This window comes from Polypterus senegalus, chromosome 1 (assembly GCF_016835505.1).
Source record: "Polypterus senegalus isolate Bchr_013 chromosome 1, ASM1683550v1, whole genome shotgun sequence".
NCBI lineage: Eukaryota > Metazoa > Chordata > Cladistia > Polypteriformes > Polypteridae > Polypterus > Polypterus senegalus.
Window position 1 is genome coordinate 92708144 of NC_053154.1, and position 18763 is coordinate 92726906.

The following is an 18763-nucleotide window of genomic DNA, read 5'->3' on the forward strand; positions in this document are numbered from 1 at the left end:
TTCCTCAACATAAAATTGTGAAGACTTTGAACATGGGCGGCACGGTGGTGCAGTGGTAGCACTGCTGCCTCGCAGTAAGGGCACCTGGGTTCACTTCCCGGGTCCTCCCTGCATGGAGTTTACATGTTCTCCCCATGTCTGCGGATGCTCTGGTTTCCTCCCACAGTCCAAAGAAATGCAGGCTAGGTGCACTGGTGATCCTAAATTGTACCTACTGTGTGTGCTTGGTGTGTGTGTGTGTGTGCCCTGTGGTGGGCTGGCTCCCCTGCCCGGGGTTTGTTTCCTGCCTTGCACCCTGTGTTGGCTGGGATTGCCTCCAGCAGACCCCCTGTGACCTTGTAGTTAGGATATAGAGGGCTGGATAATGAATGGATGGACTCTGAACATCTCATCTACAGTTATATCTACTTATTCTATGTTAATTAGTGTTCCCTAATTTTAATTATTTATTTTCTCTTTTTTTTCATCATGTAAAGCACTTTGAGCTACATTTTTGTATGAAAATGTGCTATATAAATAAATGTCACTGTTGTTGTTGTACAGCCCATAATATTATCAAAAAATTCAGAGAATATGGAGAAATGTCTGTGCGCAAGGGACAAGGCCAAAAATCAATATTGGATGTCCATAATCTTCAGGCACTCAGGCGGTACTGCAAATAAAAACCAGGCAAGATTCTGCCATGTAAATCACTGCTTGATCACAAGAACACTTCCAGAAATCATTGTCTGTGAACAGAATTTGTTGTGCCATTCACAAATGCAGGTTAAAACTCTACTATGCAAAGAAAAAGCCATATGTGAACATGATCCAGAAATGCTGCCATCTTCCCTGGCCCAGAGCTCATTTAAAATGGACAGAAGCAAAGTGGAAAACCATTATGTAGTCTGACAAATTGAAACTTGAAATTCGTTTTGGAAAACATGGATACCACATTCTCTGGACTAAAGAGGAGAGGGACCACATGGCTTGTTATCAGTGCTCAGATTATAAGCTTGCATCTCTGAAGGTATGGAGGTGCATTAGTACCAATTGAATTGGCAGTTTGCAAATCTGGAAAGGCACCATCAGTGCTGAAAAGTATATACAGGTTTTAGAGCAATATATGTTCCCATCCAGACAACATCTTTTTCAGGGAAGGTCTTGCATATATCAGCAAGACAATGCTAAACCACATACTGCATCTATTACCACAGTATGGCTTCTTAGCAGAAGAGTCCGGGGTGCTGAACTGGCCTGCCTACAGTCCAGACCTTTCACCAATTGAAAACATTTAGCACATCATGAAACGAAAAATACGACAAAAAGGACTGTTGAGCAACAACAACCACTTTTATTTATATAGTACATTTTCTCACAAATAATGTAGCTCAAAGTGCTTTACATAATGAAGAAAGAGAAAAAAAACAAAATATACAAGAATTAAAATAAGACAAAACTCATTAACATAGAATAAAAGTAAGGTCCGATGGCCAGGGAGGACAGAAAAAACAAAAAACCTCCAGACGGCTGGAGAAAAAATAAAATCTGCAGGGGTTCTAGACCATGAGACTGCCCAGCACCCTCTGGGCATTCTACCTAACATAACTAGCAACTAGAATAATATATCAGACAAGAATAAGTTTACGATCTGTTTTTAAAAGAGAGGATGCTACACAATGGTAAACGTGTTGCTGCCATCATAGTGAAAATAACTTCGTCTGCTACGGGAGGCGTTAGCAGTGGTGTTATTTTTTCGCTTTTTGTTTTGTTTATATAATTCAGAGATATCCTGTATTTACTCAACTCGGGGGGTTCAATTACAGTATATACAAGCATATATAAGCATGAGTGGCAGAAAAAAAAAGACTCTGAAAGAAATAGAAAAGACAGCTAAAGCTTTATGTAAACAGATGTCAAATTCAAGCTCAAGGTACAGCCTGCCAGAGACTGACCTGGAACAGATAGGTGAAAACACAGATTTCCAGGGACTTGTTGACGCTGCTACATCATTCCCAGCCGAGAGCGAGAGTGCAAGTAATTCAGGTTGGGATAATTCACCGATTCCAGAAAGCTCAGTGAAACTGAAAATGGCCTTACCTTCCGCGTTGTAATTTACCCCTTGCGAGACAATAACATCAGCTGCAACTAGGCACGCTACCTTACCCGCGGAGTTCAGGGAATACCAAAACGATCTGTGCGAGCTGAAGGCAATGATCTCCGCAACAGCCAAAGCTCAAGACATAAAGGAGCTCAATGATAATATAAAGAAGGATATAAATAATATAAGGAAAAAGGACATAAATGATAGAAGGAAAGAAATTAAGGACATTCACAAGACAAATGAGAAGCTGTTTCAGGATATTAAAGATCAGGAAACCTGTTTAAATAATTGCTTTGAGGCAGCTTTTAAAAGTATGCTAAAGAAATTGAGGAAAAAATACAGGAAAATGCATCTAAATTTGAGAATAAGCTTAGAGCACTTGGTGCTCAGTTTGAAGATGTTAAGCAAACATTCAAGACTCCTACTGAAATAGCGGAACAACTGGCATCTACAGCTGACAAAAAAGCAATGGCTGCAAATTCTGAATGCAAAGTGCTTGGAGACAGGCTAGCTGCACTGGAAGATGATCATCATGGGTAATTTATTTAACTGTAAAATAATTCTGATAAATATCTACACACCAAATGTGGATGATAGGGACTTCATCCAAAACGTATTTGCATCCATTCCCAATGTGAACACTCATAAAATTATAATGGCTGGTGACATTAATTGTGTTTTAAATCCAGACATAGATAGATCTTCTGTCATAGGGGTGATGACATCTAACACTGCAACATCATAACTCAGACCCCTAGGAGATTCCTAAACCCAAACTCAAGAGCATATTCCTTCTATTCACGTGTGCATCACTGTTACTCAAGCATTGATTATTTCTTCATAGATAACAATTTCATGTTATCTCCGACCATGCTCCTTTGATCATGGAGCTAAAATCATTATGCTTCATAAATTCATCTCACAGATGAAGCCTTAACCCACTGTTAGTAGCAGAGGAGAATTGTACAGAGTTTATATTCAAGCAAATTTTTTTTTACAGACAAACACATTCTCAGAGATATCTGCAGGAATCCACTGGGAAACTATAAAGGCTTTCTTAAGAGGCCAGATTATTTCATATCTGCTCCACAAAAGTAAATTGGAAACCAAGAAGGTATAAGAGCTAATCAGTGAAATTACCAGAATAGATCAAGACAGGCTTTGCATTCAGAACTCAACCTCTTGACAACATTTTAAAATCATGACATAATTACTATGAACATGGTGAGAAAGCTAACAAGATCTTAGCTCAAGAAATCCACAAGCAGGAAGTTCACAATGCAATCCCAGCAATTACCAACACAGTCAGAGACAAAATCATTGACCATAAAAATATAATTCACACATTTAGAGAAAGGCCTTGTATTCTACTCAGATTAAAGAAGACAAGACAAAACCTAAGGCGTTTTTTGGATGCATTACAAATACCACAACTAGAAACTCTCAGTGCAGAAGAAGTGGACGAACCTCTGGCACTATCAGAATTACTAGATGCTATGAACTCACTTCAGAGCGGGAAACCAGCAGGCTCTGATAGTTACCCAGCAGAATTTTAGAAAAAAATTCTCAATTAAGTTAGCTCCACTTTTATTAGCAAAATTTACAGAAGCTAGAGGCAATAAAATTGTACCTCAAACTTTTCACCAAGCATTAATTACCAAGCTTCCTAAGCAAAATAAGGACTTATTACAATGTGCATCATACAGACCAATCTCACTTCTGAATAACGATGTTAAGATACTCTTCAAAGTCCTTGCCCGCAAGATTGAGAAAGTTATTCCTTCAATAATATCACAAGACCAAACTGGATTTATTAAAGGCAGACACTTAGCTTCCGATCTTCGTCACCTGTTTAATGTAATATATTCACCCACAAAGTCTAACACTCCGGAGATATTATCGTTGGATTCAGAAAAAGCATTTGATATGGTTGAATGGAAATACCTTTTTACCGCATTGTAAAAATGTGGGTATGGCCAGAACATATGTGCATGGATTAAACTGCTGTATACCAGTCCAGAAGCTTGTTTGTATTAACAATATTATTTCAGATTTCAAACTAGAACTAGACAAGGATGCCCCTTCTCACCACTGCTTTTTGCAATCGCCATAGAGCCACTGGCAGTTCACTGTTGAAATGCTTAGGAGATAAAAGGGATTATCAGAGAAAATTTCACTATATGCAGATGATATGGTACTACAGTAATCCCTCCTCGATCGCGGGGGTTGCATTCCAGAACCCCCCGCGATAGATGAAAATCCGCGAAGTAGAAACCATATGTTTGTATGGTTATTTTTACATATTTTAAGCCCTTATAAACTCTCCCACACTGTTAACATTATTAGAGCCCTCTAGACATGAAATAACACCCTTTAGTCAAAAGTTTAAACTGTGCTCCATGACAAGACAGAGATGACAGTTCTTTCTCACAATTAAAAGAATGCAAACATATCTTCCTCTTCAAAGAATGCGTGTCAGGAGCAGAGAATGTCAGAGAGAGAGAGCGCGCAAAAGCAAACAATCAAAAAATCAATATGTGCTTTTGGGCTTTTAAGTATGCCGAAGCACCACGATAAAGCGGCATTTTTTAGAGGAGCATCTGTATCTTCTAAGCAAACAGTCTCTGTGCAAACAGCCCCTCTGCTCACACCCCCTCTGTCAGGCGCAGAGAATGTCAGAGAGGATGAGAGAGAGAGAAAAGCAAACAATCAAGCACCGCGCAGGAAGCATATCTTATATCATTGAGGAGGTTTAGTTAATATGTAATACATGCTCTGATTGGGTAGCTTCTAAGCCATCCGCCAATAGCTTCCCTTGTATGAAATCAACAGGGCAAACAAACGGAGGAAGCATGTACCATAAATTAAAAGACCCATTGTCCGCAGAAATCCACGAACCAGCGAAAAATCTGTGATATATATTTAGATATGCTTACATTTAAAATCCGCGATAGAGTGAAGCCGCGAAAGTCGAAGTGCGATATAGTGAGGGATTACTGTATATATAAGATCCACAAAATACTGTGCCTGCAGTTTTAACAGCACTAACAGAATTTCAAAAGATTTCCGGTCTCACAATTAACTTGAATAAAAAGGGTGCTCTTTCCAGTGAACTCTCAAGCACACAATATTAGATTGAACATCTTCCCTTTAATAATTGCAGATCAGTTTAGATACCTAGGGGTAAACATCATAAGTAAACAAAGATCTTTATCAACAAAACTTCACTGTCTGCTTGGAAAAACTTTCACCCTTCACCTCACTTTAGCTGGAAAAATTAACATTGCCAAGATGAATATCCTTCCTAAGCTTCTACAGTGGTACCTTGGTATACGTCCTTAATCCGTTCCAGATCCTTGGAGTTATACCAAACAAATTTTTCCCATAAGAAATAATGGGAAAATGATTAATTCGTTCCCATGAAAAAAAAATCCTATTGTTATTGGCATATTATACATTGATGGGGTTGTATAAAATAATTTAAACACCGCTTAATACTAAAAGACATAAATAAAAAAGCAATTAGATGAAATAAATGAAAATGACTTGTCCGATAACAATGAGTTTAATTTTACTGCACAACAAAGGAGAGCGTTACAGCTCTTCCAAAGGAGCCTCTTCGGGCGATTGTGAAGCACTGCCGTTGTTCTTCTTCTGGCAGTCTTCAATCCAAATCCCAAAAGCAGATTCCATCCAGACTACTGCCTTACATTCACTTACAACTCGTTTTGCACCCTGGTTAAAAGGACACTGCAGCCGTAGATCTTATATTCCTTTCCTACTTTTTAAATAAAAAGAATCGTAGCCTTCAACAAATCCAAAATGTTTACCTTTTCGGCAATCATTAACATCTTCCGTTTGCACTTGGGCACGGCCCCTGAAGCAGTAGCAGATCGTTTTGGAGCCATAATGAAGGCCTTCACTATGCACAAAGATAAACACAAAAGAGCACAAAAGTTAACTCTTTACACAGCGAAACACGTTGTTGCTGAATGAGCGAGACGAGACTTCCTGGTTAACACTGCATTCAGCACGCAGGAATTTAACTGCGTGCTCTGATTGGTTAGCTTCTCAATCATCCGCCAATAGTGTCCCTTGTATGAAATCAACTGGGCAAACCAACTGAGGAAGCATGTACAGGAAGTAAAAAGACACATTGTCCACAGAAGCAGCGAAAAATCCGTGTTATATATTTAGTTATGCTTTCATATAAAATCCACGATAGAGTGAAGCTGCGAAAGTCGAAGCGCGATATAGCGAGGGATTACTGTACAGGTTAAAACTTGGCCCTTTTTTTTTTGAAGGCGCGTGCCCGGTATACCACACGTGTTGTTCTAGCACGCGAGTCGTATTCCAAACAAAGGTCGTATACCAAGCAAAATATTTCGCCTCTAAACAGGACGTATACCAAGTTGGACTTATTCCAAAGCAGACGTATACCGAGGTACCACTGTATTTCAAAGTATTACAATATACATCAACAAACCATTTTTTAAGAAGTTAGATTCAAACATAACCTCCTTTAGTTGGAAATTCAAAACATCCACGCATCCAAAGGGCGACCCTACAAAGACATAAGGCAGAAGGTGGCACGGCTCTACCTAACTCAGTTTTATTATTGGGCGGCAGATATACAAGCTGTAAAAACTTGGACATTGACACAAATGGATGAACATACACAGATCTGGTCCACAATAAACATAAAAGCCTGCAGCACTTTTTTATATTCCTTGCTTTGTTCCCCAAGTAAATACAAGTTATCGCCAACATACTAATAACCCAATTGTGCTTCATTCACTCAGAATATGGAACCAATGCAGGAAGTACTTTAAGATAGAGAAGCTTTTATCTGTGGCACCTCTGCACGATAACCACGTTTTTCCTCCCTGTCAAACTTATGCAGCTTTTAATGTCTGAAAAATATTCGGGATTAAATCACTTAGAGAGCTATACATAGACAATGCCTTTGCATCCTATGAACAATTACACTCCAAATTTAATCTTCCAGCAATATATTTCTTTCACTACCTCCAAAACAGAAACTTTGTTAAACAAAACCTGTCCAACTTTCCTCACCTCCCACCTACCTCTACTCCAGAAAAAATATTGATCAGTCTCGAGGACTCAGACAGCATTTCTGTAACATATAAAAACATTTCAAAGATCCCAGAGTACATTGGGAAAATGATCTCTCACTCAACATTTCAGAAAAGGAATGGAAGGCAGCAATGCACAGAATTCACTCAAACTCCATATGTACAACACATAAAATCATTCAACTTAAAATCATCTATCGAGCACATCTGTTTAAAATTGTCTAAAATGTTTCCAGGGCAAGATCCAACCTGCAAACATTGCAATCAATTTCCAGCCTCACTGGGTCATATGTTTTGGGCATGCAACAAATGAACATAATTTTGGACCAGGATCTTTAAATGCCTTTCAGACAGCCTGTGTGTCACAATCTGTCCTAATCCAGAGTGTTTGGTGTGCTTCCAGATGAGCTTAAAGGACAAACAAACTATAATTGCTTTTACTAATACTATTGGCATGTAGACTTATTTAGCTCAACTGGAAGAATCCTAACTCACCTCTTTTCAGTCAGTGGGTAACCTATGTTATATACTACTTGAAACTGGAAAAAATTAAATACTCACTTACAGGATCTGTGCAAAACATTTTTAAAACCTGGCAGGAACCAATTAATAACATTTTAGAATAAGCATTTAAATTGAGGAAGGAAATTCTCTTCCCCTTTTTATTCTATTTATTTACTTACTTATCCTTTCTACTGTTAAAGTTTCACTATGTTGTCCCACCTCTTTTTCATGGGCAGGGGGGTTGACTTGAATCAAGTTTTGTAAAATTTGACTATCTTGTATGGAATGTTCGATTTTAATAAACTCAAAAATTATTTTTTTTTTTTTAAATACCTTATTCTTTTCTTAAAATACAGTAGTACATTTTCTCACTTTAAACATTTGATATGTTTTCTATGTTCTACTGTGAATAAAATATGGGTTTATGATATTTGCAAATCATTGCATTCTGTTTGTATTTACATTTTACACAGCGTCCCAGTTTTCTTGGATGTGTGGATGCAGATCAAACTTTAAAATCTTATGGTGGCAAATGTGGTCTTTTTAAGCACACTACACCTGTGCACTATAGATGAATTACTAAATAATACATTTTATAATTAAGCAAATAATATAAACAGACAATGAATACCAACAAGCAATATGGGGTGCAATGAAATGCATATTGGTCACTCACCTTTCTTAGAGTCTATAGTTTTGTTCAGCACAAAATCAGTAACTCTAATTCTTTATAAAAAAAACAAAAAAAAACACATGAGAGCAACATCTTAAAATTACACATCCAAACTATTACTAGAAAAGTTATGTTAACATTAACAAATCAAATATTTTAACAATACTCTTTACTAAGATACTGTATATAGATTCAGTAATTCAGATTAACTGAACCTATATATATATTACGTTGACAGGTTGAGTCACTTTGGGTTAATACTCTTTTGCATACAAGATGAAGGGAATTGTGATAGTTATTTAATTAACCTTTACTAACAGTAAGCCTATCAGTAATCCTCAACTCCATCTATAGTACAGAAAGGATATTGTCTCACCTGGTCCTTTCAAAGATAATTTCATCATTCATCAGATACTGATAAGTATCAAGCATGCTGTCTGGCGCTCGAATACCATAAAAGCATTTGTCAGATTCTTCAATTTCCTAATTCAAAAAAGAAAATTCATAATTATGTTGAATACCCCATAGGAATATAGTTGTATACACAAAAAGATGCAGCTACTGCAAATCCTGGACCTAAAATAGGTTTTTAAAATAAAAACATACACAAAAACAGCAGCAAAACATGTCAAAACAACATTTTAGGAACTTAAAGGAATCGTTCATTATAAATTATATAAAGTAACCATTTTTCTGCCTTGGATTGACATGCCCAGTGTGTAGAGTTGTATGGCTGCTTAAGACCATTTAGACACAAACACAAAAATAAATATTAGTCAAGCACTGCAGCCTCACACTATGTGAATCAATGTTTCCTTCCAAGCCTGGCTATTATATTTGGGGAGTTTACATATTCTGCTTATATTTACAAGGAATTTGTTTTTAGATATGATTGTTTCCTCCTATATCCCAAAATTGTGTTTTTATTCTAACTAGTAACTTGAAATTGTACCAAAATCAATGACTGTGTGTGTGTGTGTGTGTGTCCTGAGTCAAAACAGCTGTCTAATCAGGGATAGTCACTGTCTTGTTCCCAATTTATGAGTAATACAGTAGGCACTAGGCTCCTTAAAAATCTGAAATGCACAGAGTGTTTACCACGCAAATTGATTGAGGCTTATTTTATAGAATGTCAATAATCCCTGTGTGCAAAAGTAATTATTTATTCCAATAATCACTTAGCATGTAGCTATGGCAACAAACAAACATTTCCTATAGTCACTCTTCAGTCTCACATCTGCTTTAAGGATTCATCTGCTCTAGATCTGTTGGGTTTCTTGTATGTACTGCCTTCCCACACTTTGCTACAAGACTTGTATTAGGTTCAAATCCAGACTTTGAATTCCAGAACATAATAGTTAATTATATAAATCCATTCTTCAAAAGATTGCCTGGATTGTTCTGAATCACTGTACTTCTAGAGAACCAATTTTCAAATCGAGGTCAACTCACGGAGGATGGAATTTATATACTCTTCTAGGGTACTGGTATGAGCAATAATTCATAATTCTTTTTGTAACATGATTGTGCTAATCTATGGGTAGAAAAGAAGACCATAAAATGCCCACCACCATTAAACATAACGACAACAAGTTATTTTACTGGCTTATATCATTGATGTGATACAGTATTAATAAAATATTGTAGACAATTTAACATAGTTAATAGCCTGAATATATTGTGGGCATTTCAAACTAACCAAGTGCTTTTTGAGATATTCTGCTATACACACACACACACACACAAAATATTCTGCTTTTTCCCTTGACAATTTAGACAATCAGATTATTGAGCCCAAGTTAAAATTAAAAGAAAGTTTATGAGAGACTACAAGAAAACTTTACCAGAATTCCTTTCAAATGAAGTGAAATACTGTAAAGAAATTACAAACTGTAGTCATTTTAAAAAGTGGTTGCTAATACTGAACTTTAGATCCATCAGAAAAATAAAGAAAAAATTAAATCCATAGATCGGCTCACCGTTACTGAAAATCCTTTTTCACGCAGAGCTTCAATAAAGGTCTGTTGCTGCTTTTTCCACTTTGTGTTACCTACCAGAACATAGTCACATTCATTCTGAAATAAAAAAAACAGATTTAGAAAAATAAGGCTTTACTCCATATACTATAGCTTTCATTAGAAATATCCTACTTACTACTCAGTTATTTAAGAAACTCAAATTAACTTTTGCTCTTGGTATTTCTCTTAAATTCTTAATGGCAACAACATGACAATAATAAATTCCAATGCCAGAACATTAAAATATAACAATTTCAACACCTATTTTTTATTATTTAATATTATTTGTAGTGGACAGTGGGACCTATTTATTCATAAAAAATATATTAGTGATTGGTATATAGTAATCACTAATAGTAAATATAGTAAATAATCAGGTGAATTGAGCTTGAATTCTATTAAAAATGGTCACGGACAGAAACATTAGAGACTGTTTTTTTCCTGTCATCACTATTTTCTCCTTGTTGGTAAGGACTGTGTGTTGTATGGTAGCCAACACTGCTACCTCAAAACACCAGAGTTTTGGTTTCAAATCTTGTTTTGTATGCAGTTTGCATATTCTCTCCATGTATACATAGATTTTTTACTGGACAATTTTGGTTTTCCCTACACTGAAAACTCACCGTTATCTTAGCTGAAGTCCATACATTAGCACATTGCAGGATATGTTGAGTAAATTTGCAACTGAATAGGGGGTGAACATTAACAAACACCATGATGAACTAGTGTCTAATCAAAGTTTGCCACTAATATTGCACTCATTGCTGCCACAACAAACACTGGCTGCCTGCATCCCTCAACAGGCAAAATAAGTTACATGTACTGTATGTTTCACTTTAAGTAAAACAAATCCAAATGTGATAAGCAATGCCTAAATAAAGAACTTTACACTCCTATATGTTACTTTTGACCTATATTAGAGGATAGGAAGTGTTATAACTGCGCTACTATATTTGACTACAGTTACAACTAGGCATTTAATAGCAGTCAAATCACTTCTCCACCACTTTGATTATGCTCAGGATTAAAATGAATAATTGCCCTTTTGTCAAAAAATTTTATTACATGTATACGATCAATTTAATTGTGACCAAATGGAATAAAACGTTGCTTCTGTGGCATCACCTTAGTAACTCTGGTTCTTAAGCTTAAGCCTATAAACCTAGCCTACATACATTTCTTTCCACTGTTGTTGTTCTATACAGTGCAATATTATTCAGGTAATTCTGTGTCTTCATTCTATTTCATATCAGAACAGCCCATCAGAATTATTTCACACAATACAATTTAAATTTTCTTTTAATTAAAAATTAACATTTGCATTGTACTTCATTCTTGTTTATCATGGTGTCAAAGAGTGACAACATGTTGTACAATTTTGATGGCCAAACCATAAGGACTACCAGGATTTACTCTCATTAGTTAAGTGAAGTGTAAAAGAGGTCTATGTTAAGGTCTTGTTACAAATGAGTTGATGCATTTTTTTTCAGTACCTAGCTTTAAAGTGTTACTGTTTTTTTTTTTTCTCTCTTAATCCCATATATTAGGATTTCTCAACCTTTACAGGGTTACTACCAACCACAGGGGCTTGGGGTGTGGGTGGTTGGGTGGGATAGGGTGATGTTTATCCATTTGGTGAATGGAGCAACCCACCATGCCAAACAACCATTATAGGCACACTACCTTATATGGTATATGAATATTTACATTTATTTCACTTTTTTTAATAATTAGTTGAATTACATTTTTCAGTAATACTATTTTGTTTGAACTTCTGGTTGAGCACAGGAAGGTGTTCAAGTGGTGGAAACATAGACTTGAGTTTTTGTTTCTATCGATGCTTCAACATTTCATTTTTGTTTATTATGCATATGTTTGAGAATACTATATGAATTTTTTTAATTTTCTAAATGGTAGTGGAGTCTTACATGGAAATGTGCTTAGCAAAAACAAACTGAACTTCAAACTGAAGTGTTTACAGAAAATAAGTTTGGGAGTTGTACACATCTTGTAATTACTCAGAGCCTTTATTCAAAGACCTACGTATGTGTGAATAAGGAAATATACAGTAAATAGTGCACAAATACATAACATTGTGCATGTTCAAAGAAGTGCCACTCTGAATTACATAAATTATCAATAACGCTGACTGTGAAAGGTGCGATATACATAAAAAAAAAATCTATTTTAGGCTAAAACTCTCTTTCTGCCAGCAGTAAATGTTTTAAAACTACTTTTAAAACATTTTTTGCTTTCCAAACCAGATTAAGGGAAACAAATGGAAAATTATCATGTATAGTGGGTATATCAGTCAGCTAGGCATGTTTTGCACAGGTGTTTGTGCATTTTTTACATATTCTTTGGATTAACTGGAAATCTACTATTGCTTATGGTAACCAAGATGACCATGCAACATAATGAGTGCACATCATGTCAGTGAATGATAGCAAAGCAGACTTTCTTTTATAAAAAACAAACTTGTTGAAATGACTTAGATGAGGAATGACAAACATAAGTTTTTTTTCTTTGCAAATATTTTATTGCAACAGATATTGTGCAATGAACAGATTGGTGCAAATGGAGCCAAGTTAATTAGTCATATTAATGTTATTATTATTTGGATGCTGACTCATTCAGTAATAGATAGGTAGCCTCTCCTCTGGCAGAACGGCCATTTAAAAGCCAACTCTCATGCATGTCACCCTAATGCAGAATTTACACACAAAAAAAGGGATGACATCTGAATCACAAATCAACCTCATGTGCTAGTTTTTGGGATTTGGAGAGAAACCACAGCACTCATACATAAGTCATGAAGACATGGGGAAAAATATGTCAGCATCTGATGACTGTTCTCTAAAGTTGCAAAGCAGTAGAATTAAATCCTATGCACAATGTCATGTACCCTAGTGAGGTTGAAGCTTGATTACAACATTTACAGGTTGGATCTCGCCCTGGAAACATTTTGGATAATTTTAAACGGGATAGGTGTGGAGATCAAAATTTTTGACAAATCTAAAGCTTTTATTCCTCCCCCTTATATAATAGGTTAAGGTTAGGGAGGATGCAAAACAATTTTTTTTTCTTTTCATCAGCTCCACTTGATGTTAGAATATAAGAATTTAATTGAAATAAAATGTAACAGTACATTTCTCGCTGTGTCTGCATGAGACTTCTGTGGACACTCCTATTTTCTCTTAAAACCTAAAGATGTACATATTATGTTCCTTGCCAAATTTACATTTTATATGTTTATGCAAAGATCCCCTGCCATGACCTTGTATTGTTACTACTTGAGATTCCTGTCTTGTCTCAGATGTTGTCACAAGGCTGAAACTCTTCATTCAACTATGAATGATCAATACAACACCAATCTGTTAGCCTTGCTGCTTTTAAAACATGTATGTTTAGCATGCATGCATACATCTCAGAAATATACTGTACTCCAATACATAAATAACATTAAAAAGCTAACTGAGGCCACAAACAAAAAAAAATTCAAAAAGATGTTACACTCTGAGGACTGTAAAAAGGAACCTCAAAAGAAGTGTAACAGGTGTGATAATGGTAGCCAAAGTATGTGCTAAATTGATAAGAACATATCCTTATCTATTCACAGCATTGTCAAAAGAAAGTATATATGGCTCATTGAATGTGTTTAATTTGTAAAACAGTGTCTAATTCTCATATAGTAATAGTCACCAGAAAGTATGTGGCTGCCTTACTGAAGCTAAACCAACTAAGATGACCAACCAAAAACACCTTCTGGCTTTTGCCTAGGATAAATGTCATCTACTCTTCCTCAAACATGGATGTATAATCTTTGAAGAATCCCCTGAAGAACTATAAAGCATCTGTATTGTTAAAAGGTTTCTTTAGACTGTTAATATATATTTTTGGGAGTTGAAGTTTGTATCTGAAATCAAGCTAAATATATCCTCTTTTTTTTGTTATGTTTCTCTTTTTCTTAATATCTCAATTGTGGTTGTTGGGGTAGGATATCTATGGTTTCAAGAAAAGCTGAAATTCTAAAAAAACACATTCCTATATAGCATGCAGCCCCCAGATGGATACAATTCCATATTGAAAAGCAAGTTCAGAAAAGGCATGGATGAACAGCAGAAATTAACAGTGATAACCCCAAGATCCTTTTAGAGGTTTAAAAAAAATGACCCTTACTGGATGAGGCTGCAGGCCATTGGTATTTCTCCTTGGGACAAGCTCAATGCGGCACTAGAAAACAAAAGAGTTTACAGAAGAATTCAAACATATGGGCAACAAAAACTGAGTAAAAATAAATAAAACAAATAATAAATAATAATAAAAAAATAAAATAATTAATAAGCATAAAACAAATAGCACACCCAGTGGCCACTTTAAGTAAACCTATATGCTAAAGCAAAAAGCCTGTTTCTCCACACAGCCAATCATTTGGCTATAGCTCAAATTAAAGTATATAACATGTACAGTGTATGCGGTCTGTTTGGTTAGGTTGTTCTTTGATAATTAGATTTAGCAAGATATGTGATATGGCATGACTATCACCTTAAGATGTATGACATGGCTATTCTAGAATCACAGAAATAACTGTCCAACTACAATTTAACAATAACATTAATATCCACAATCACAGTACTTGAGTGTTATAGTGACTGCAGATTTTCATTTAAATCTCATTTCCTAATTAGAATCTAATCCTTGCCAATAGTGTAACTTGATATTAATTTATATGGCTTGTTAGTGTTTTCATTATGCTAATTCAAACCTCAAATTTATTACATTGTAGATTCTCCTTTTCTGAGAAAAGTATCCATTGTGGGCCAGAACAGATTTATACTTCTTGGCATTTCTTTTGTCTCTCTCATTTCTAATCATTCAATTAAAGCTGATATTCCAGGACTAGTTGTGCTATATATCTAAGACAGGGTGAAATTTACGTAATCAACATAGACCTCAATGTTGACATTTTAAGAGTGCACCATGCAATGCATATGTCCCTGTTATATGCCATTTGGTATGGAATTTGTAAAAACAGTGTTAATGTTTGTGATTTGCCCGTCACTGGAATACCAAATGCAATGCATTTTACTACTAAAAATGTTTGTGACGTGCCATTTTTTGGAATGACAGAGACATAGCAACTGGACTGACACAAAGACCCTTATGCGCTTTTTAAGGTTTCTGCATATGTCCAGGTTTAACTCAGACTTGACAATTGGTAGTTTCTTTGTCATTTGCATTTCATTAACAACTGGTGGCTGTTTAAGAAAACTGGGAACAATTAAAACATGAATGCGTCAGTTTAAAACAAAATTTAAAAATTGAATTGGGGACTCCAAATGATAAAATGTGATGCAACTAAAATTAAGTCCAATAAGTATATTTCTTTAACAGCAATTAAAATGGTTTAAATTAAGATACAGGTTGAATCTAAAAACTGCAGCCACTTCCATCCTTCAAGACCATGATTTAACCTTTTTTTGGCACACCAACCTTATAAGCATGTATTAAATGTACTCATTTATGGGCTTTGTCTATTAACTGAAAAATAAACACTACTTAAAAACCAATACTCTGGTTTGCCAGGAAATTACTTTATTTCAGGTTTGTGACATTTGCTGTTGTGAAACTGCTTGTGCGTGGAGCAGAATTATTGATAACACTTTTGAGTCAAATGTCACACACCTCATGCCTTAATTTAGGCTACCTTTCATTTATAAAATGTGTTATTGAAATTAAATCGAACTTGTCAGTTTGAAGAGTATTATTATTTCAGAATACCCCTAATAATTCCTATGCTTGTTTGATTACTAACTGTTTCACATAACTGATATAACTTTGCTATTACATATGCCTGTGGACTAATCCTGAATTTGTCACTAAACATCTTATTTCCTCCCATATAATTCAAATATGTGTTGTTTGCGCTTTCACCATGTTTGATACATTTTAGTTGTTATAGTAATGAATATTAGTTTGGTTGGAAAAAAAAAAACGAAGAACTGAAAGTAGTATTTGCTAATTCAGTTTCAGTAATTAATCATTCTGTTTTAGCAGCTCCACCACACATCTAAATGATTATACACTTCCTTTAACAGACTGCATTACATACTACTGTATATCATGAGAGTGTATGGAAAATGTGGATGTTTTGAAACACCAACTAAATAAATTTTATATTTTAAGGAACATATGGAGTAAATCACTTCATCACTGTTGTACACAAATGAGTGCAAGGATGACACCCAACTATACTTATCTCATGCCTAGTGCAGCCTGGATAGGCACCTGCTTCTGACAATCCTGGACTGAATAAATTGCTTATAAAGTGAATGGGTGGTTGGATACACAACTGTAGGCATGATCATTACAGTCACATGATTAATGGTAAACCTTCATTCATTGACAAAGGCTTTTGGCAGGGAGGTCCTTCCTCTCTCTTTCGCTGTTTTCGCTCACAGTTTCCACTCCTGACTTTTTTTGTGTTCTCTCACACATCACTCCATAATTTCTGGTGTACCATACTACAGGTTGAACTGTTGGTAAGGAGTTTAAAGAAAATAGTGTAATAAATTAAAAAATGTCCAATAATCACAGAATGACTATTGGAAAAAAAATTGTTTTCTGGTTTGGTCAACTTTATTTCTGCTGTGATATACAAATACAGTGGACCCTTGACTTACAAACTCAATTCGTTCTCAAGGGCTGGTTGTAACTCAAGTTGGTTGTAAGTCAAGACTATTTTTCCCATAAGAAATAATGGAAATACCCATAATGCGTTCCAAACCTCCCACAGCAACACTTACTTAACCTTTTCATAATAAAAAAGGGTTGTATAATGTGCATAATTTACCAAAAACACCAATAATTTTTCTAATGTACTAACCAAAAATTTATAAAAAGTGCCTAACCTACCAGAAACAACAATTTCATACTGTACTCACCATTTAAGTTGACATCTTTGGCTTGCAGGAAGGGAGGAGGAGGAGAATGAAATGGAAGGTGGTTATTGTTTGGAAGGAGTTTCCTTATACAAATCTTTTCTTTGTAAAATTGTCGAGATGGTGAATTTCGGCATGCTGTACATATTAGTGAGATCAGTCACAAGAAAGCCACTCTCATATTTCCACACAATTTCCTTCTTTGTTTCGATTGTGATTGCTTTCTTTACCTTCGTTACCTTCTCTTCCTACCTTAGAAATTATCAAAATAAATTATATAAATCACTGCACTGACCGAAATTACGTCCACAAACACATGTATCTGGGCTCCGACTGACGCTTATGAACGCTCTCGGCTGTTTGTTTACAATCGCATAAGCGGATACACGTGACCGGATTCGGGTCGTAATGCAAGATGTTGGTCATAATTCAAAACAAAAATTTTGGTCGTAAAGCAAGTTGTTCGCATGTCAGGCCAGTCGTATATCAAGGGTCGACTGTAGCAATATCAGAAAATAGTATAATGAGAATTAACATATGAATCCATTCTGTCTTTTCTCAACCATACAAACTGGTGTTGGTAGTGTAATGGCATTGGAAATGTTCTTTTTGGCATAAAACAGGCTTCTTAAAGCTGCATACAATATTATAAAACAGGCACATTCTCAACCTTGTTCCAAAAACATGACAGCGACATCTGTTTACTCCAATAGTTTTGGATCTTGCAGCCATTAAAAAAAGAAAGATAACCCAGAACTGGTTAAAATGGTCAAGTTATCCTTAACCAGAATGGCAAGGAGTTTTTTTTAGCACCTTGCTGAATTTATGCTTTGAAAAATGCAGGTTTTTCTGGAGGTAGAAAAAGGGACCTACCCACTACTAGATAGGTTTACAAAATAAAATGGCGATGGTATATTCTGAAAAACTAATCGGCAACACTACATCTATACTAATAAATGGCAAAGCCCTCACTGACTGACTGACTGACTCATCACGAATTCTCCAACTTCCCGTGTAGGTAGAAGGCTGAAATTTGGCAGGCTCATTCCTTACAGCTTACTTTCAAAAGCTAAGCAGGTTTCATTTCGAAATTCTATGCATAACGGTCATAACTGAATACTACTCACGTACATATATACGGCCATAGTGTGCAGCTCGGTCGCCGTGTGAGACGGAGTTGCGTCACCCATCACCACGCTTCCCACGTAGTTGGCAGCCTGCCTATATTGCGTCCCCCATACCCACGCCTCCCACGTAATTGAGTGCCTGCCCATATAAGGCCACCCGTCACCAGCAATCCAATAGGTACGCTGCCGCTACAAGGCGTTTGTCATGCCTAAGACGAATACAATTTTCGCGAGATACAAGTTTAGTGAGAAGACACAAGGTATAAGCAAGACTTTTGATCACTTTGTAACGGAGTTAAAATTGCTGGTGAAGGACTGTGC

General features: G+C 35.9%; 1 protein-coding gene across 1 annotated transcript in view; it reads right to left on the reverse strand.

Annotated features, from left to right (window-relative positions):
• The window catches only part of LOC120529551 (anoctamin-9), a 96887-nt gene that overhangs the window by 62309 nt on the left and 15815 nt on the right, over positions 1 to 18763 (reverse strand). Inside the window, exons 2-5 of the mRNA XM_039753449.1 lie at positions 14554 to 14607; positions 10336 to 10431; positions 8733 to 8839; positions 8360 to 8409 (exon numbers count right to left, since the gene is read on the reverse strand). Of these exons, the coding sequence (XP_039609383.1) occupies positions 8360 to 8409; positions 8733 to 8839; positions 10336 to 10431; positions 14554 to 14607 (307 nt within the window). The remainder of the gene's footprint in view (positions 1 to 8359; positions 8410 to 8732; positions 8840 to 10335; positions 10432 to 14553; positions 14608 to 18763) is intronic.